We start from the raw sequence: 21,031 nt of genomic DNA, 5'->3' as shown, positions 1-21,031 counted from the left end.
ACGAACATTGGGGGGAAATTATACACACTGTCCCTTTAAATGTGGACATGCAAGGCAACCGCCTCACAGAAAATAGAAAACAAATTCGTCTTTGGGTTTATACTGTATATCAGGTTTAGTGTGAATTGGAGCTGCAACTATTGATTATTTGAATCGACTAATCTATTGTTTTTTTTTCTCAATTGTTTAAATTACTATTCCTATATTTAAAAAAACAACATTATCTCAAATTGAATGTAGGCTAATACCTCGAAATGGAGAAATATTGTTTTTCATTTACTTTGCGTCGTGAATCTCTACTGTATCTCACTTTTTGAACTACTGAAACGATTTCTTCACCACACAAAAAAAAAACCGTATGCTGCATAGCCTGCTGTGTTACTCGTTACTTATAGTTGTGTGCTTGTGTAAGAGAGAAAGAGAGAGAGAGGGTACTTTGACCTGCTGTCACAGTGTACAGGTGTGTCCCAACGTTCACTTCCTGCTGCGCAATAATAATAATAATAATAAAAAAAGACGTATGGATTCCGAAGAGTTTGCTAAAAAGAACGCCGTTGATGAATTGACGGACAAAGGTAGGCCTGCTGTAAGACGATACGTGTTAATTAGCTCGAGTTTGGCACAACAAATAAAAAAATAATAATTAAAAAAGATTTCGTAGCTGCAATGTTGCTAAATCCTAGCTATATTGATACTATTTTAAACTTGACATTTGTGGGTATTTTTATCGTTATACAAGTGCAATATATATTCGTTTAACATGCCATAACCGGCTTGGGGAGTTTTTCTACAAATTACTGTACTTTGGGAATGAGAGTCAAATTGTGACATTCAGTATGTAGGCTGTATGTCAACCAAGGCCTTTGAAAATAGTCCTTTTCAAGCCCCAAGCGCAACTAGAAGGGCTTCTAAACTAGAGTAAGAAGACCTTTTTTTGAAATATATTACAATGGAGTTACATATGGTTTATTAAACGCCAGGATCCTAGGTTACGACATATGGTTTCGAGGTTACGAACGACGTGCGATGAATAAATTTAACAAGGTAAGAATGCGTTATTGTATTTCTGATGAATGACGTAGAAGTGTTTTTCATGCAAAACAAATACCGTGACTACGACTTTAGCAAAGATGAGTAGGCTACAGAGCGTCAATTGTGATTTACGTACAATTTGGTGTTACGTCCCCCTCCTCAGACCGGAGCTACCTCGTAAACCGAGGAATCACTACAGTGCTACCGTCCTGATGTAGAAAGTCTGATTTTCTCATAAATATATATATATATATATATATATATATATATATAGCTTTAACACATATTGCATAATGGCTGTTCTGTCTTTTGTCAAAAATAAAAGATAGTTCTTTCTTAATAATTATGTGTCATTGATGTGTCCAAACTAAAAAAAAAAAAAAAGGTACGTGCGGACTGACTAATACTATAGAAAAATAAAACATTTGAAAAGAAGGACATTTACCAAGTTGTGACATATGAGGTTTTGGCCCGAAACCAGCGATTTGTTCCATACAATTCAGGAACTGTAACATGTATTTTTATATAATTGGGGAAATGGATCTCTTGACAGTTTTTTCCCCCCCAGCCTTTCTGCTGCACTCACGTCTCACAAGAGGAATTAGTCCGTGTGTGAGAAGTTATCACATGTTTGAGAAGTTTCCATTAGGTTAATAGCAAATTGTGGGAGCTTTGACTCTTTTGTGTCGATGTTGTTTGGAATCTAAACAAAATGGATGACTGGCATCCTTTGCTTCCCACAGCGATACAGGAATATGAAGGCCTGCAAAGGAGACATGAAGCAGCAACTAAGGAGGTAAACATCGCTTCCATCGTACAGTATATGCCAAAATGGCAGCTCCTTTTTACACAGTCGTAGAAGTAGCAGCAGATCATCGAATTAGTTTACTCGTCCAGGTCATTTCATTCTCAGGGCATTGAATCATTCACAAATGGACTGTTCTCATCATTCTCTTACAAATGTTCTTTTTGTTTCATTAAGAGAGCTATTAAGATATGTTATGTTGTGACATTTTAACCAAATGTGCTGAATTGCGTGCAACCATTCAAGAAAAGTATGATGGAACGTAACACAGCATAATAGTAAGGATGGGCGAGTACTTGTGGTCGTTTTACGATCAGGAACTAGAAATGAGAAGAATAGAAAATTGACATTAATTTCATGTAATTTGAAGGGAAACGTCATATTGGGATATGTGGGTCCTTCTTTAAAATGATCCGTCATTGTTTTTCTTTGGAAATGGTATCGGTCTGGAAAAACGAACGAATTAATAGTCGTCATAATTATTATTTATATAAAGACATAAGAGGTAATAAAGTACTATGAATGAGAATGCATTCAAATTGTATGTCTGCCTCCCCTAGTGTAAGATACTGGAGGAGGAACGAGATGAGGCAATTAAGAGGCTCAATGAGTTTCAACAAGGTACGTTTTTTTTCAATACATATCCACACATTCATTTAATAAATAAATTCAGTCTGATTGGGAGTATATATCACAGTTAGGCAATTCATAAAAAAGATTAATTTTTTTTTGCAGCATGGGACTTTCATCCTAAACCAAATGCATATGTAAAGATGTTTTATTTTTGTTTGTGCCTGTATATCCTTTACTGACAAAAGAATCACAAGGCACTTCACAGGCCCCCAGTTGACAATCCCATGAAATTTCAAACCCCAAAGTGGGCAAGGGGAAAACTCAAAATCCCATTTCAAAGAAATGTATTATGTGGTTTTGAAAAAAAATGTGATTGATTGATTGATTTATTTTTACTTGCTACTAATTTATGTTCTGGTTGTTGTTTTAAATGTGTATTGCAGAGTTTGTCACTTTTTGTTGTTGTTGTTACTCACGACTGCCACCTCTGGCCGAAAGTGTAACTGCAGCCCCTGTGTCTTCGGTTTTGCCAGTTTTCTTGGAGTCTGAGCTGGCGTTTGGACTGTCATATGTTCAGATCAGTGCTCTAGCTGCCGTGTATGACAAGAAAAGTTTAAATTAAGAATGAAGCTGTCTCCATCCTGCCTTTTCATTTTATAAATATTAACCACCAATGAATCCTCACATTAGACTATAACTACGCTACGTGTATTTCTTGTAGGTTTCTGAGGGTTTTTTTCTTGCAAATCTGCCATTTTTTTAAACTCGCAAATGTACGTGTTTTTGCCTTTCTAAAGTCGCAAATGTACGAGTTTTTCTCTCTCACAAATTTCCCACTTTATAAAGTGGCAAATCGACGTGTTTTTGGCTTTATAACGAGTTTTTTTTAATGGAATGTTGCCCCCACCCTCTAAAAATATATATTTATACGTGGCCTTAATACGCCGTCGTACTTTTTTCATTTTACCGTGGTTTTTTATTAAATATTGCGCACAAGTATTTTTTTTTAAAGAAAACTAATACTAAAACTAACTCAAACGAAAAATATGCATTTTTTTTCAACTAAAACAGAACCACCCTGAAAATGAATTAAAACGACCTCAATTTAAAAAAAGAAAACTCAAAATGAAATAAAAATTAACTGAAATGAAAATTCCAAAACTACAACATGGCCACTGCCGCAATGCAACATGAGAAAGTCGGATGTCACGTGAGTGTGTTCGCGTCAACATTGATTGCGTCTAAAGACCAAAGTAATCGGAGACAACGCCACTCATGCTTGCAAACCCGACGTCAAACGTTGGTGTCAAACAATTTAGACAAGCACTACGTAGAGGCGCCAAAAATCAGATGACATTCAAAATAAACAGAATTACGGTTTGACAATCACACCTGCTGTAGGCCACCCCTAACGAATTGCCCTCCCACTTAGTTAATTAAACATGAAGGCTGAGCACAGGAGAAAGGAAGCCTTGGTTTGCCGGCGGCAGGCAAATCCCCCCCCCCCCTTCCGTCCCCCCAGTGACACCTAATTAAGACCTTGATGAACACCGGGATGAGGCGATACCCGCGTACTCCCCGCACTCTTCACATCAGCTATTCAATAGCACTTAGCTGCCAGTTTCCATTCTGCGCCCGGCGCCGGTCGCCATCCGCCTGTCACCGTAATGCCCCGTCCACTCTCATAAATCGCCTTGAACTTAATGACATGTTAATTATGATTACTGGTAGCCGCGGTAAACAAACAGCAGTGCCGAATGCGGTGGAAGTCAACGGGGCCCCCTGACACATCAAATATGGCAGTCTTAATTGTGAGTTTTGGCATCCCCATTATCCTCATCATCACTCCATCTGTTTTCTTCTTTTTTTCTTTTTTTTTTGCGTCTGTCTTTATTCATCGTTCCTCTCAGGAAAAGACAGTGATTACCCCTATGCCGATGTGCCGGCATAATGGTATCAGCGCCGCCAACAGAACAGTGAATTAAATTGTATCTGCAGCCACTGTGAAGCCTTGATGAGGGGGGCAGATGCCTTTGTGGTGTTATCATTATAACACAATGGTCATGTTGTCATCAACCTTGCCATCAGCAATTGAAAAGGCATGATTGTGCGTTAGGGGGGGGGGGCTTTTTTTTTTTTTTGTCCTGTCCTCCAGCTACCCCTCACCAAGCCTGCCAACCCCACCTCCAGCCGTTTTGTTGTGAATAGGAGCAATTTTCTAAGAGCTATGAAATCACGTAATAGCTCCTAATATGCAGCTGCTTGGCACAGTGAGGCAGCCTCTATTAATGTGTGGAAGTCAAACATAATATGTGTTTTGGCTGGACGGATTGCTGAATACATGAGCACGGGGCGAGATTTATTCGAATGAAAATCTCCGCCGTCCCTTAACTGTCATGGTCGCAAACACAAACTATTTGCTCCTTCTTTTTTTGCATCTCATTCTCTATTTGGAATTCTGTCTTCGGTAAAGTGGCGCCCAGAAGCGTTAATTTCAATCATTTGGAGGAACTGAATGGAGGGTCAAAACATTTGAAACAACTTGCTGTAACTCTTTATGCTCCTTTCACCTGTAATGGGTTTTTAAATTGTAAGCGTCACATTTTGAAGTAACCTCTTCTTTAATTATTGTTTTTCAAAATGTGCTGGTGTCTGCATTGAACCCGCTGAAGGCATATCGCTGCAAAAAAAGAAATTTAAGAAAAGAAAAAAAAATGCAATTATGACTTTAAATAATCTGCCAACAAAACAAGAACATTTTACTTAAATTTACCTGTAAGATTTTGAAAAATGAGAAAATAATACTAGGCCCATATCAACCACAGCGGTCTTGAAAATAATATTTTTAGACTAAAAACAAGTCATTATGACTTTTCTTAAAATACTTGTATACTCATTTACAGTTGTCTAGCTTAGCCTGAGCGTCATTTTTTAATTATTTGGTATGACCCAGCAAGGGATTGAACCCACAACCTCTCAGTCTGAGGGCAGACATTCTACCACTAGACCACTACGCTGGAAGTGCATTTACTAGAAAGAGGAAAAATGAGCTTAGTAAATAGAACGAAACCACGACCTATTTTTTTTCTTCCATTTATCTTATTACTAGAGTCTGCAAAATCTTAAAATAAGAAAATTCAATGAATGAAACCCCAGTTCAGGGCCGTTTAATGTTGGTTAGTCATATTAAAATATGGAAAATGTTTGTTTTAAGCCTCACCGTACTTAAAACTGGCCCTTAACACTCAATGCTAAGACTGCTTGATCAAATAAGATAATTAAGTAATAAGTATCTTAAAGTAAGCGGAAGGATCTTGTCTGAAAATTTAAAATTTAAAGTAAATAATAACTTGTCAAAGCAAAATAAGCACATTTAAGCTTAAATTTAAGAAATGATATCTTACTGAAGATTTCAGTTTTTGCAGCGTACGGAAGAATCAGGGCCTTGATGTCATTCAATGCGACAAGATTTGTGGTTGGTCAATTTTTTTTTTCTCTTCCTTAGTTTCTACGTTGGTCATTGAGGAAGTCAACGGCATTCAGGAGAAACTGGAGATCGAGCGGACGTGCAGAGAAAGTGCCGAAGCCCTGGCCGTCAAGGTGCAATTGTTGAAAATGACAAACAAATGTGACAAATTACAAAGTTGAAATTTTTTTGTAAAGTAAATACTTCGGCAAATCCACGATAACCTCTCCTCGAGTCATTCAATGACTCGGACAAAAGCATTTTGTGCCCAAGCAGTTCTTCTGTTCTCGTGTCTACTGTGTCTAAAATTGCATTCGATTCTTTTTGATTCAGGAGCACAATTTTGGAGTACTTTCTAAACTGTGAGTTGTTATTTGAGAGTGATGGAGCCCAGAGTGTTTTTGCAGCTTTTTTAGGGGTTGAACTGTAATCATTTGTCATTCTATTTCTGGACAAAAGCTCCAGTTCGCCAGGTTCAACCAAATGTTGCCAAGTTGTAGGCTGTGGGGGGGGGGAAAAGTATTTCTTCTTGCTTAGCTAAATCTGCCGAAAGGTTTTGGATCGATTCATCTTTCTTCCTTTTGTGAGTTTTATGAAGGTCTAACCACACTTTATGTCGGCATCGAGAAACTCAAACTAACTGCAGTGCACTTAGCGGGCACAAAAATTATTACTAATTGCATTAACTATAGAGGATAATGCTCAATTTTGAGTTGGTCTTCATTTGGACTTGAGTTCGGAATTGTCAGTTATTATGAACTATTTGGAGCCAATCACACGGCTTGCTCTATGTGTCTATTATGCGTCTACGTCGGTGTCCAAAGATCGCTAATAGCATGTAGCACGCAAGCTAGCATTCAGCACGTTTTGAATTCCACTGTTTTTACAACACCCAAGTGTGCAACAATAACCAATTCCAGATTCGACCGTTGGTCACAATACAACTTGAGGTAAGCCATTTGAAAGTTAAAATAATATTTAATATATTTAGAACAATGTGTTTGCTGGTTGTAATAAGTTTTCAAATCGTGGAATGTCGAGCTTTGCAAAAAATGCTTTAGTGTAGATCAATAAGCGAAAGTGAAAGTCTTTTACATTTACTGTTTAGGTAACGTTTGAAATGTATTTCCAAGAAATACAAAAATAAATCAAATGAAAATTAAAAAGACTCAATGCTCTTGCCGTTTTTCAGGCAGTCAAATGACACGTGCTTGCGTTACTTAATGTTTTTGTGTTTGTTTTCTAAAGAACAAATGAGAAAATGGTGTCTTGTTATATAATTCCAAACGTTAATTTTGCATCTGTTGAAGAGCATTATGTTATTCTATGCTCTATGTTGCTTTAAAAAAAAAAAAAAGGCCTTCAATCTTGTCTCACTAGGGTGCCATTAAATGTTCTTTTATGGCTGTTCTTTCCCGTTTTTCTCTTTTTTTTCTTTCTCTCCAATTCACATTTCTTTCCTTTGATAACATCATTGTAAATTGCATTCATCCACAGTATTTCCTAAAGGCTACATTTGAGTTTTTCTTAAGACTGGCTTTCTTATTTGTTCCATGGATTTCTGATGATTGAACTTGTTGAATATGGCAGCGTAAATATGCCCGTCCTCATTTCTATGGATCAATCTGAAACTATGTTTAAGAAATGTTTTGAAATGCTTGATGCAAATATGAATAACTTCAAAACAAATCATTACGCATAAATGGAGACATTCTGCCTCCTTTCTTCATCTGCGTGCCGCTTTATGTTTTCCCACCCCCCTGATCATTGCTTTTGCATGTGTCCTGCCATTATGACTGATTGCAGGGCAAAAAGAAAAGAAGCAGCTCATCTCCCCTGTCACTTTTGCAGCTACCTTATTTTGTTGCTTGATTTTCCTGATTGTAATACAAACTTACTGCCACTTCACACATTTGAAAATTTGAATACGAGTTCCGCTATATGGAAGCGACGCTGTCTTCGTGTTTCAGTGTCGTGCGTGTGGTATCTTTAGTTTCTGTCGTATTACTTTGTGAATAAAAAAACATCCATCCATCCATTTTCTGAACCGGTGGTTAGTAATGTAGTAGTATACACACTCGCACGCACGCACATGCACACACGCACCCACATACAAAATAAAAATTAATAAAAAAAAAAAGAATAATAATAAAAATAAAAAAAGAGAGCAATGACGATGGCATGTCAAATTGGTAAAATTACCGAATGAACTGAGCTCTCCAAAAAAAAAAAAAAAAAGTTACGTGGTATACTGAAAACAGCGTGCATGACATGAAACGAAAGTGTATGCTTCTAATTTTCCAGATACGAAAGTCTTTTTATTCATTAATGCATGGACTAATTATTTTATTCTTGTCATGTTTCTAGAACCCATCGTCAATTCGTAGATTCAAGATGCTCAACATTCCAAAATGCTCAAGAACACAGATTGCATCATTTTTGACAAATTAGTCAAGAAAATGAATTATACTGCAACTCCACATTTTAGTGCTTGAAAATACTTTTTTTTTTTAATCATTCGAATGACATTTTGGTTGGCAGCAAGTGTAAAAGTTTATTTTGTACTTTATGACAACCACCTGTTGACCCCAATTTTAACCTCAAATTAGTTTTTTTTTTTTTTTTTTCATAATGAATGTACCCTTTCAGATAAACACACACCAGGACAATTGGAATTAATACGTTCTTTTCATTGTTGGGTTTGAAATTCAAAAGCCAAAAGTGTTGTATTAAATACAAGACAATTTGAGCCCTCTATTTCATGAGTATAATACCCCCCCCCCCCCCATTAAAACCCTGACGTATATGATCTGACACATGCATTGCACGGATGGTCCATTAGAGGGCAGTCTCACCCAGCTGATGGCTTTTCCATCAAACTTTGCAAGATCGCCCCAATTGAGAAAGGAGAGACACTGCTTATTAATAGTGGGAAATGTTCTTTCTGATTTTTTGAAATACTAATATGTTTGATAAGTCTGTTTATTATTATCGTTTTGACAATTATTAACTCATTCAATGCCATTGACGGCTATTGACGTCAAAAATTAATTTGAGCAATTTCTACCAGTTTAACATTTTTCCCACTTTTGTTAACAAGAGTATGACAACCTAGAATTTTTTTTTGTACATTTAGAACAGATATAAAATGTATGATTCATCGTGAGTTAACTATTGAAGTCATGCGATTAATTTTACAATTGAAAATTGTAATCACCTGACGCGATTTAAAAAAAAGAAGAGGAAAAGATTATTAAAGATTAGGAGCGTCAGGCAATATATTTTTTTAATTGTAATTAATTGCATGACTTCACGAATTAACTCACAATTAATCACACATTTTATATCTGTTCTAAATCTAGGTTTTCATACTCTTGTTAACAAAAGTGGAAACATTTTTAAACTAATAGAAATAGTTCCAATGAATATTTGACGTCTATAACCGTCTATGGCAGTGAATGAGTTAACGCACAAATTTAAATTGTGACCAGATGTATTAAATATGACACAAATCAAAAGTCATACGTGGAAGTTGATTTTCCTTTTTTTTTTTTTTTCAAAAGGACCAATACATAAATACTCTACAAAAAAATCTGAATTTTCTCTCATATATTTCATGGCTTTACAGGATTTAAGCATGTTATCTGGTGTGTTATTATTAAACAGCGCTTTGAATCTTAATTGCCGCCGTGAAACGACATACTTTGACGTTTGACGGCGCTTGTCTTTCTTTTTCTACGCCTGTAGTTGAACCGTCAGAACCGCTCTCTGAAACGTAAGAGCATGATGTTGCTGTCTCAGCTCAGCCCAGCGGCCATCAGCGAGATCAACCTTGAGGATGAAGACGAAGAAGTCCACGAGCTAAATGCTACCGAGTGCTTGTCAACCACATGCCAGACCAAAATCTCAGGTGTAAAATTTCTCTCAAGAGTTGGGCACAGTATGATGGTGACCAAATTGCTTTCCGTTTTAAACAGAGACACACAAAATGTCTACACAATTCTTCTTCAAGGCTAAACTACTGACAAAATGTATTTTGTCTTGCTATGTAATTCATTCCGATATGATGTATTGTGTCTATTTTTCATGCATCCTCTCTCTGTTTTGTGTGCCTTAAATATATATTTTGTTTCCTTTTTTCAGAGCTGCAAAGTAAATTGCAGTGGATAATGAGAGAGAAAGATCACGTATGTGATAATCTCGCAGTGCTGAAAGAACAACTTGAAGAAACCAGGCAAGAAGTAAGTGCTTCTACAAGCGCGCACACACATTTTCAGCGCTAGGCATTCACAAAATCCTACCCGGAATTTTTCGCAGAAAAAACTCACCACATCTTGATCTTCTTGTAACCGATGTTTCCGAGCGAGCGGACTGAAGGTTTTGTGTTGATTGAACCTTCTTTGTAGCATCAAAACCCAAATACTCATAATAGCAGCAGGAATAACGAGAACACAAGTTGCTGGGAAGATTTCCATTGCAAGATGAAAGAAGCTGTTTACTGTGTACTGTGTTTTCAAGAGCAAAGCCATTTGTGAAAATGTTTGTAAGACTTTGAAATGGAGCAGTTGTGACAATCAGGCAATATTATATCGATGTCACCGAAGTCTTTTTATTATTTTTATATCCTCCATCACCCACTCTCACACACTATGGGAGATAGCACCTTCCAGTCTGTGGCTCCGCGACTCTGGAACAGACTCTCCAAGTCCCTGAGGACTCCTCAAAGTTAGGAGATCTTCCAAAATATGCTTATTAGCTTTTAACTCATTCGAAACCAAAAACCTGTAAATACGTGTTTTAATACATTGTTCTTCCCTCCCAAAAACGTGTTTACACGTTTTTTTTTATCTTTGTTTTTGTTTTTTTATACAAGAGCATGCAGAAGGCTTTGATGCAGCTTCTGACATGAAGAGGTGGCTTAAAGCACTGGTAGTAAAAACAGCCATCAGGTGGCAGCAGAGTATAAGAGATCAGCCAGGGTCATTTTGCAACAAGCTCTTTTTGACAGTGTCTTCAACAGGAATGTGAATGCTAATTGCTGCAAAACGGAAACAGATACAAATTAACTTTTTTCCCCCCAGTGTGTTGCTATTATCGAGATGTTCCAGGTTGAAGTGCAGGCCCCATCCACTGACTTGTTGCAAACTGCAGGCGGTCCAGCAAGGGTCCATTAGGTGTCCGAAAGACTTTGTGACCACGGATGTCAAAGCGACGGGCCTGTAGCCGTTCAGTCACAATATTGCAGATTTCTTGGGGACTGGGATGATCATGTTGGGAGTGTTTGAAGCAGGACGGGATCTCACACAGCTCCAAGGATCTGTGTGAAGACCTGTGTAATGACTTGAAGCAGCTAGTCAGCACAGACGTTCAGGCAGAAGGGGGGACACTCCTGACGTCTTCTTTGTCGCGTATTGCTCGAGGAGCCATCTCACATCCTGTTCATGAATAGTCAAGGCAGTGGAGGAGGGAGTCTTGGGTGTGAGGGAGGTTGTTGGTGGTGAGGGGTGGGTGGGTGGCTGTGGGGTGTGGGAGTGTCCTTTTCAGATCTGCAGTAAACTGTTTTTCCAGCTTGTCTGCATAGCTTCTCTGGGTAATATTAATTCCCTTCGTCAGCTGGTTTCAGGCCTGTTTTGTACGGCGCTCTGTCCCCGCTTCAAAAGGCGTCGTCGTCCTTGGTCTTCCTGACTTGGGTAGTGAACCACAGTGTGGGACACACATGTCCTGAGAAAAACTCATGTAGGATGTTACAGAGTCCGTATATTCATGCCCCCCCCCCCCCCAAAAAAAAAAATTCCTTCACTGGGTACATTAGTTCAAGTTTGTTTACTCGGTCGGCCTACTTTTGAAGCATGACGTTTGCGTTGTCTTGTGGTGAGATGTAGTAAACATTGGCAAGAATGAAGGAAAAAAAAACTCATGAGGTGACTTACAGTTCCGGAAAAGCGACTCCAAAATACAGGCTGCAGTGTGTTTTGAGTCACGTGACACCATTTATTATTGACATAGAAACATATATTCCCTTTGATTTGCATGACGCGGTTCACATGGTGAGATTGGAAGGCGGGGAGATGTAGCGCGGCGTCCGGGATGCGTTCATGGAGCCAGGTTTTCAGTCTAAGTCTTTTTGGACCTTGTGAGGAGGAAGATCATCTTCAGTTTGCAAGATGAATCGATGGGAGTGGAGTTCAAATCCATATTGTCGACAAGCATGCTGGCTTGCTTCCCACGCTTCCTCCTTCTCTCGTATAAGTAAGCTATGTAGGTTTGCTAAAAGCGAGTGACCCGTCGTGTCGACGCCAACTTGGTTTCCTATAAATCTTTTATATACGTCAATTCCAAAGTAGTAAAAATAAAGGAATTGTCCAAATACTCTTGAGCACTGCTGTGTGTAAATATACGCAGCAATGTCGTCAATGTGTTGTTAACATTGTTTGCATTCAAATTCCATACCCGTCTTCCTTTTCTTGAATGCAACACCGCCGCAGTGCTAACCACCAATTGACTGCACTGCGCCTTCAATGTTGATAGTAAATCCCGCCTCTTTTCCATTCTTTTTTTTTTCCTTCTATTTGCAGCTGCTGACAGAAAAGCGCGCTAACAGTGTTTTAATGGCCGAGACGGTGCAGCAAAAGAAGCTACTGGGGAAATATAACAGAGGTTAGAGTGGGAGAGCATGGGTTCAATTCAATTTTGTATTGTATGGTGAATATGAATAGGGCTCACAATAACAGTAAATAAAAGTACATTTGACCAGTTTTGTAAAAAAATAAAAATGTGTGAATTCCAACCAGTGTCTAAGTTTGCTGTGGAGGAATATGAAGCCTTACAGGACACCTTGAACACGGAGCGGGACATGAGAGAGGGGGCAGAGAACTTTGCCAGAGAGGTGAGTTCAATTACAATTTCTATATCATTCCGAGATATTCATCACGTGTATATGTTTCTTTGCCTTTTAACTCCCCTTGTTTTAGATGGTTGTTGAGCAAAAGATTCTAAAGAGACAGAGCCGGATCCTGATGCAGAGCGCAACACCGAGCCACGCCCTACAGGAGGCGCTCGGCCAGGTTACTTCTCTGGCCAAGGAATTGGAAACCCTCAAACAGGGGCAACAGTGCCAGGTAGAACTGACACTGGACTTGGGATATGAAAAAGCAAGAAAGGAAAGCCAGAAAGTTTCAACTTGAAAGCATAAAAAAAAAAAAATCATTGTTCATGTTAGTTGAATGGGTTTTGCTCACCTAGAGAGTATTAGGATACTGCATCGACATCCTGTATTTCAGGACAAAGAGGTAACATGTACTTACTCAAAAGGTACAAAGTTGCGCAGGTACTCGGTTGACATTTAATTGTGTTCTCATTCCGTTGTCAGAATAACACAGCTAACACGTATGAGTGAAAACATAGCCTCACTGTTAACAAAAACAGTTTTCCGCATAAAAGGAAAAGCATTTAAGAACATGCTTGGTAATGAACGGCAGGAGATTGGCCTCGAACCAGCTCCCACCCGTCCTCCACCGGCTCAGATGTAAAACAATTAAAGCTGAGTGGGATCGCTGATCTCTGTCGGTGCCATACAGAAAGTGAACATAGCCCTCATTTGATGAACAATTGGAACTTGGAAAAGGCTACAGAGAAGGGGTTGGAGAGCAGGCAACCAAATGTCCCAGCGCTACTTACCAACAATTGCATAAGCTGCAGCAACAAAAAAATATAATTGAAACATTTCCCGTTTGCCTTTTCTTTCTTTTTTCAATTGAACTCAACCGGAAAGGCGTTTGCTTGAAAATGTGTCCATAATCATCCACTCATACCTTTATTAGTAGTTTGTGCTGTGAAAGATGATGAACACAAAAGGGAAAATCCAGCACCTACAAAATGTTTTGTGTGTTTAGCTAAAGAAGCTGCAGGACAAACTGAGTAGCTGCGAGGCACTAAAGGAGCTGACAGCCTTGAGGTGCAAACTTGAGCTTGTGGAGGAGGAGAAGCGGGAGCGCAGTGAGGAGTGCTCCAAGGCCAAAGCGGAGGTCAAGGATCTGAGGTGTACAGGTAAGAACGTATTTACAACCGCGGAAACGAGATGCTTTGTGGCAACAACACTGTACAATATTGTGTGGGCTTCAGGAACACAAACACACCCCGTACGAGTGAAAGTATCGCCAACACCCCCATTTTTACCAATTGTTTAATTTTACCTTGTAACGTATACACTATTGACTACGGTGATAGCATCCATGGAATTAGCATGCTTAGCTATTGTAGCTACGTACCTCTGGATGTATATTTGTATTGCTTTTTAACTCATTCACTGCCATTGACGGCTATAGACGTCAAAAATTAATTTGAACTATTTCTATTAGTTTACCTTTTTCCACTTTTGTTAACAAGAGTATGAAAACCTAGAAGAAAATGATTGTACATTTAGAGCAGATATACAATTTGTGATTAGTCGTGAGTTAACTATTGAAGTCATGCGATTAATTACAATTACAAATTACTAATTTTTAATAATCTTTTCTTTAAAAAAAAAAAGTCTAGGTTTTCATACACTTGTTAACAAAAGTGGAAGAAAAAAAAGTTAAACTTATAGAAATAGTTCAAATGAAATTATTATTTTTTTTTTTTTCTCTTTTTTTTTTTTTTTTTAAGATATTCGGATTCACGGCATGCCAGTGGGTTAATTCTGTGGGTGCTGTCCCCCCTGGCGGGGAGTGGGCGGGTCTCCCCCTCTGTTGGCTGCTGGGTGGCGGCTGCGTCTTGGCCGTTCCCTGGGTCTCTTGGGGGGTGCTGCGTTGCGGGGCTTTCCCTGGTGTCGGGGGCGGCGCCGTTTCGGCGCGGTCCGTCGCTCTGGGCCCGGCGACGCGGTTCGGGGCCTGTGGGCCGCCGGGGTGCCCGGTGGTTCCCTCTCCCCTCCCCCTTCCTCCCCCTTGCTGCCTCTCCCTCCTCGCCTCTCCCCGCCCGTCCTCCGCCTCCCTGTCCCCTCTCCCTCGTCGCCCTTCCTCCTCCTCTCCCCCTCTCCTTGCGTCCCTGCCGCTGCCCCCTGCCCTTCTTGTCGTCCCCTTCCCTCCTCCCTTCCCCTTCCCCGGTACGCCTTCCTTCCCCTCCCCTGGGCCGGGGGCTCCATCCATGGCCCGGGTCTCGGTGCTATGGGGGCCGGCGGGGGTGGCTGGGGTTTGGTGTCGTGCCCGCCCCGCTCCGGTGGGCGTCCTGACACCTCGGGCGGGACCCAGTATCCGGGGGGCGAGCCCTATCGCCCCGCCGGACGGGTCCCATATGCCCGCCGGGGTCCTGGTGGGGTGGGTGGGGGCTTGGTGGGCCGGTGCGCCTCCTGCCCCCGCCCGGTTGGGGGGGGCCCCGCTGGTCACACCTCTTAACTCACTACACTAGGTTTGCACAATACACTTTTATAGACATATAGGGCACATAACACACTTTGGGGGGTGGGGTAGGGTGGAAACACCGTCTTCACCCTACAACTCCCCTCCAATTTTAATACACCACACAACTTGTGGGTGGGGGGGGGGGCTTGGGGGCTTGTGGGGGTGCCATCGGTTGGGGGCCGCAGTATAGAGCAGTGCTGCGGTCCCCTGTCCGTGTCGCCACCCGCCCCCCCCCCCACCCCCCCCCGCCCTATCTATTTTTTTTAATGCACCACATACACTCAGCAACATGCTTGGGTGGCGGGTGGATCGGAGCGTGGGAATATCATTTCCATCGGCTCCGGTTCACCTGCTCCTAATTTTAATGCACCACACACACACACTTGTATATACACTGGGTGGGGTCACATTCACGGTTTAGGGGTAGAGTTCGCCAGTCCGCGAGCTGGCGGACTCAGTAACAGGGGTTAATTTTCACAAAGAACGCTGGGGTGACGACCGGGGCCTTCCCCCGCTGGGCCTGGGGTTCGGGGGTGTCGGCCGCCCTCCGGTGCCCCCATCTCCCCCTTCTGCCCCCGGTGTTCCGTCCTTCCACACGGCGGGGGGTGGGGTGGGCGCGGCTGCCCTCTCCGCTCCGCTGTCCGGCCCCTCTTCGGCGCCGGTGCCTGGGTGCGGGTGGTCCCCGGGGGCTGGGGATCGGGGGTTGGGGGGCTGCCGGTTGGTCGGGGTGGGGCCGGGGGGGGGGGCGGCTTTGTTGGGGGGGGGGCGGTGGTGGGGGTTGCGGGGTGGGGGGGTGCTGGGGGTGGGGGGTGTCTGGGGGATTGGGGGCATGGGGGCGGCTGGGGCTGGGTTGGGGTGGGTGGCGGGGGGTGGATGGGGGGCGGGGGGTGGTGGGGGGGCGGGGGTTGGGGGCCGGTGGGGTGCCTGGTGGGCCTGCAGTGCCCCGTCCTGCTGCGTTGGGCCGGGGGCGCGGGCCGTGTTGGGGCGGGGGGCGCTCCTGCTCCTGGGTTTGCTCTCCGGCCGGTGGCCCTGGTGGGGCCCGGGGGTCGTCCTTTGGCGCTGCCGCGGCCTGGGGGGCCCTGAGGTGTTGCGCTTGCTCTGTTCCGGCGGGGGTCGACGGCTCCCCTCTTTGGTGGAGATTTTCATGCATGCCAGATCCACCACACCAGCATCTACCGAAACTCAGACACAATCTGTTTCCTCCTCAGGTTATTGAATCGGTGGAGGCTGGTGTCTCGGATCTCACGCGGCTTCGTCTGTCCTTCCTTCCTTTTCTCGGTCTCTCCGTTGGTCTCTTGAGGCCTCCCTGACTTTATGTTTTTTGGATTTGTTGGGGTCTGGATGTTTCTTGGGCTGGGGAGGAGTTCTGGTGGGGGGTGTCTGGTCGGTGCTGGATTTCACCTTCCTTGGTTTTCTTCGGTCCCCTCGGGTCTCCTGGTGTTCGATTTAGGTGAACGGTATAAGATTTTTTTTTTCTAATAGGTTTTCTGGTGAGCTAACAAACACACGCACGCACGCACGCACACACACATACTCACCCACACACACAAAAAAAAAAAAAAAAAAAAAAGTATGTATGTGTGTGTGTATATATGTATATATGTATGTATATATGTGTATATATATATATATATATATTTAAAAAAAAAATAAAAAAAAAAAAAAAAAAGAGCAATGATGATGACATTTCCGAATGAACAATACTGAGCTCTTAAAAAAAAAAAAAAAAAAAAAAAAAGTTCAAATGAATTTTTGACGCATATAGCCGTCAATGGCAGTGAATGAGTTAATTATTGTAACAACAGGTAACGATCGACCCGGCTCTACACTGTGTTGCTCCTTAACACTTTTGCCTTCTCAGCTCAGCTGTGTGTTAGAATTACATCTTTGATATTATTATTTAATATCAAATGATTTGCATGACGTGCTTATTTTCGTTGTGTGCCCTTGATATGGTGTTGGCCGTTTCGGTTTTGGAACGCGGATGCAGACATCTTCATGTTGATTCCAACAATTGCGACCGTAACAAAGGGGAAATGGTGTTTGTGCACTTAAACGAGCAATGACTAGTCAGTAAATCCTTTTGTCCTTGGATTGGTCAGTTGAAGAACTTCAAAAGAAACTGCAAACAGCTACAAACCCCCCACATCCTCCAGCACCTCCATGTCCACCACCACCACCACCACCACCACCACCACCACTTCCAACCTCAGCAGGCTTCAACCCACTCAGGTATAACCTTTTACGCCTTTAGTGGTAGTAAATTTTTTGTTTAATGATATCGTTTTCAGATTTTTAGCACAATGTTATAGAAAGTCAACACACCCCACTTTAATTATAAAGGCTAGGTTTTTTTGTTTGCTTGGCAAGCCACACCCACTTTCTTGAACGGGTCTTGCCTGCCAGCGACGGTTCAAAGCCAACTGTACAATCAAATTTGTTTATTTGGTTTGTTTATTTGCTGTGACGATTATTTTTTTTAATCGTAATTAATCCCATGACGTCACTAGTTAACTCACGATTAATCACAAATTTTATATCTGTTCTAAATGTACAATAAAAAAATTCTAGGTTTTCATACTCTTGTTAACAAAAGTGGGAAAAAATGTTAACTAATAGAAATAGTTTAAATTAATTTTTTATGTTAATAGCCGTCAACAGCAGTGAATGAATAATAATTTTAAAAAAGATTATTAAAAATTAGGCGATTAAATTTTGTAATTGTAATTAATCGCATGACTTCAATAGTTAACTCACGATTAATCACAAATTTTATATCTGTTCTAAATGTACAATAAAAAAATTCTAGGTTTTCATACTCTTGTAAACAAAAGTAGAAAAATGTTAAACTAATAGAAATAGTTCAAATTAATTTTTGACGTCTATAGCCGTCAATGGCAGTGAATGAGTTAAAATGCAAAAAGTAGAATAAATACTCAGCTGGGTTAAGCTGCGTTGGTGAATTATAGTGAGCGGATGCACGCTTTACAGCCCGGCAGCACATGATGGCAATAAAACGTCGGCCCAAAAACTAAGTTCAAGTTTTCTTTTAAATCTTAAAATGGCTTTTCTTAACAAGAAACTGGGTTACAAACCACAAAGTAGCAAGGGAACGCTGTACAGTTCTGTTGAGTTATTTTTCATTTGAGTTGTACAAGTTTATAGATTACATTGTGGTGGAAAAAGTTTTGAAATGAACTATCGTTGTTTTTTTGCACCACAAAAAAACTGACGTTTGAAGAGGGGTGTGTATACTTTTTATACCCACTGTAGTTTAGTTTCAATTAAAGTAAAATAATAATAATAATAAACCACTGTGGCAGCTTTTCAATGCAGATTCTTAAAAATATAATATTGATTTGTGCTCACTCCGCAGCTCCCTGCTGTCATTGATCAGAAAGAGACAAAACAGCAGCGACATTCCACTTGTGGTCCACAATTCTGACAAGAGAGCAGGTACAAAAATTGCAAATGGATTATTGATTACTCAAACATTTTTCTATTGTTTTGGAGTAAAAGCCCACAACACTTATTTTAGCAAGACAGACAACAAAATCAAACATTCATCACACATTTATAGAGCACCTTTCATACAGTAAAATGCAACTCAACAATTAAAATATATAGTACAATAAAAATAACCTACTCTCCCCCAACATCCCCATGATTTGATGTTTTTTTTATGATATGCTTTATCTATGATAATATAATTAACTCATTCACTTCCATAAATTCATTTTTTATTTTTATTTTTTTTAATTAGGGGTGACAGGCGATTAATTTTTTTTATCGTAATTTATCGCATGACTTCACTAGTTAACTCACGATTAATCACACATTTTATGTCGGTTCTAAATCTTTTCACAAAAAAAAAAAGGATTATTAAAAAAAAAAATCTAGGTTTTCATACTCTTGTTAACAAAAGTGGAAAATAATGTTGAACTAATAGAAACAGTTAAAATATATATTTTTGCCGTTTATAACCGTCAATGGCAGTGAATGAGTTAATAACACGAAAAATGCCAGCGTTTGGCACAATATTGCACAAAACCCAAGGTTCCTTCAACACCATTAAAAACAATTGGCCCTATGAGCGTTTAGAACAAGTCACTTTTTATTCCCGCTTGTGTGTGTTGTGGTTTGTGTGTTTCACAGAAGGAGACGTCAGACAGCAAGCCGTTGAGGAAATGATGAACAGGATTAAGAAAGGCGTTCAGCTTCGGCCTGCCAGCCAGAGACCTCATAATAGAAGACAGGTTGTTGTTGTTTTTGTTTTTAAAGTTTTGTATTTGATTGAATAATTTGGTACATTAAAGAAAATGTTGAATACAGTAACTTCATTATCACTGCAATGCACTTTAGTGCACCAAGTGCAAGGGGAAGTTCAACTTACACTCTGCTTTATAGTTTTAGTGTGTTGTAGTTCCATGTCGGGACAGTGCCTTGCTTAACTCATTCACTGCCATTGACGGCTATAGACGTCAAAAATTTATTTGAACTATTTCTATTAGTTTAACATTTTTTCCCACTTTTGTTAACAAGAGTATGAAAACCTATTTTTGTGTGTGTATTAGAACAGATATCAAATCTGTGATTAATCATGAGTTAACTAGTAAAGTCATGCGATTAATTACGACAAAAAATTGTAATCGCCTGACGCCCCTAATTTTTAATCATTTCCTTATAAAAAAAAAAAAAGATTATTAAAAAGAAAAAAATATATATATATAAAAAAAAAAAGAAAAGATTATTAAAAATTAGGGGCATCGGGCAATTAAAATTTGTAATCGTAATTAATCGCATGACTTCACTAGTTAACTCACAATTAATCACAACTTTTATATCTGTTCTAAATCTAAAAAAAAAATAATAATTCTAGGTTTTCATACTCTTGTTAACAAAAATGGAAAAATATGTTCAACTAATAGAAATAGTTCAAATGAATTTTTGACGTCTATAGCCGTCAATGGCAGTGAATGAGTTAAGTTATCTACCATGATTTTACTCGTCTGGCCCATTTGGTATTTCCCTCCATTTGGCCCCCTGAGCGAATATGAGTTTGACACCCCTGCCTTAAACCCTCTCAAACAGAAAAATAATAACACAGCATACAGATTTCAGGCCCTTTATCACAAAATAATATTTGAAACATCAAACTGGGCTAATGTACGGTACTGTTACCATCACACATTATTGTACGAGTATTTACATGTGCCATCCTGAGAAGGATCCCCAAAAGTTGTAAATGTGATCAGCCACTGGATTTTCCTACTTTTCAGCTGGGTTGTGGCTGTTGAGAGCAGTAGACAGAAAATGTAAAAAAAATATATAAAAAAAAGGAAGCACAATAAATGTGTGGCGATATGCGCGGCATACAAACCGAAAACGGTTCCTCCGAGACTTCCTCCTCTTCTCTTTCATTGAACAGTGGCAGGCAGTGTTGCTCCTTAGGGACTGCGGATGAAACAAATCATGAAATCAAGTGAATGGACGAAAACAAACCTCGCCGGACGATTGGAATGAAACTTTTTGCCTTGTAGGATCAACCCACAACATGTTGCATAAGCTTTTTCTGTCCGGAATGAGCTCACAAACACGTCCTCATTTTCTATTCTATCCCGTCACCCCCCTCCCTTTTGGGGGGGGGGGGGGGGGTTGACAGACAAGGAAAGCGCTTGTCCTCGCATGTCATTAGGCAGCCAATTAACAGAGAAAGGTAAAAAAAAAAAATTGCACACATACTTCCGCACACACTGGTTTCTTTCAGGAGAGAGAGAG

The 21,031-nt window shown here is 40.5% G+C and overlaps 2 protein-coding genes across 4 annotated transcripts in view; one reads left to right on the top strand and one right to left on the bottom strand.

The window, feature by feature from the left end:
* The first annotated feature begins 24 nt into the window (after window positions 1-24).
* Window positions 25-21,031, top strand: part of shtn1 (shootin 1) — a 26,260-nt gene continuing 5,253 nt past the window's right edge. For both annotated transcript variants that reach the window (XM_086092654.1, XM_086092653.1), the window contains exons 1-13: window positions 25-575; window positions 1,776-1,828; window positions 2,398-2,458; window positions 5,916-6,010; window positions 9,624-9,786; window positions 10,020-10,117; window positions 12,452-12,533; window positions 12,668-12,762; window positions 12,848-12,994; window positions 13,769-13,922; window positions 17,356-17,485; window positions 18,630-18,709; window positions 19,409-19,509. In XM_086092654.1, the coding sequence (XP_085948780.1) occupies window positions 359-575; window positions 1,776-1,828; window positions 2,398-2,458; window positions 5,916-6,010; window positions 9,624-9,786; window positions 10,020-10,117; window positions 12,452-12,533; window positions 12,668-12,762; window positions 12,848-12,994; window positions 13,769-13,922; window positions 17,356-17,485; window positions 18,630-18,709; window positions 19,409-19,509 (1,476 nt within the window). In that variant the 5' untranslated portion in view covers window positions 25-358. The remainder of the gene's footprint in view (window positions 576-1,775; window positions 1,829-2,397; window positions 2,459-5,915; window positions 6,011-9,623; window positions 9,787-10,019; window positions 10,118-12,451; window positions 12,534-12,667; window positions 12,763-12,847; window positions 12,995-13,768; window positions 13,923-17,355; window positions 17,486-18,629; window positions 18,710-19,408; window positions 19,510-21,031) is intronic.
* eno4 (enolase 4) overlaps window positions 18,989-21,031 on the bottom strand; it is a 14,488-nt gene continuing 12,445 nt past the window's right edge. Inside the window, exons 13-15 of one of the 2 annotated variants that reach the window (XR_015096846.1) lie at window positions 20,634-20,707; window positions 20,463-20,543; window positions 18,989-19,492 (exon numbers count right to left, since the gene is read on the bottom strand). Coding sequence is in view for 1 of the 2 variants with exons in the window: in XM_086092652.1 (XP_085948778.1) it covers window positions 20,529-20,543; window positions 20,634-20,707 (89 nt within the window). In the remaining variant the exon portion in view is untranslated. Of the gene's footprint in view, window positions 19,493-20,364; window positions 20,544-20,633; window positions 20,708-21,031 lie in introns of those variants that run through there. The other variant, XM_086092652.1, reaches the window with a different exon arrangement.

The sequence above is a fragment of the Leptonotus elevatus genome, chromosome 13, assembly GCF_054856555.1.
Source record: "Leptonotus elevatus isolate MCC_2025b chromosome 13, RoL_Lele_1.0, whole genome shotgun sequence".
In the NCBI taxonomy this organism is placed as follows: domain Eukaryota; kingdom Metazoa; phylum Chordata; class Actinopteri; order Syngnathiformes; family Syngnathidae; genus Leptonotus; species Leptonotus elevatus.
This window is presented reverse-complemented; position numbering and strand designations above follow the sequence as displayed.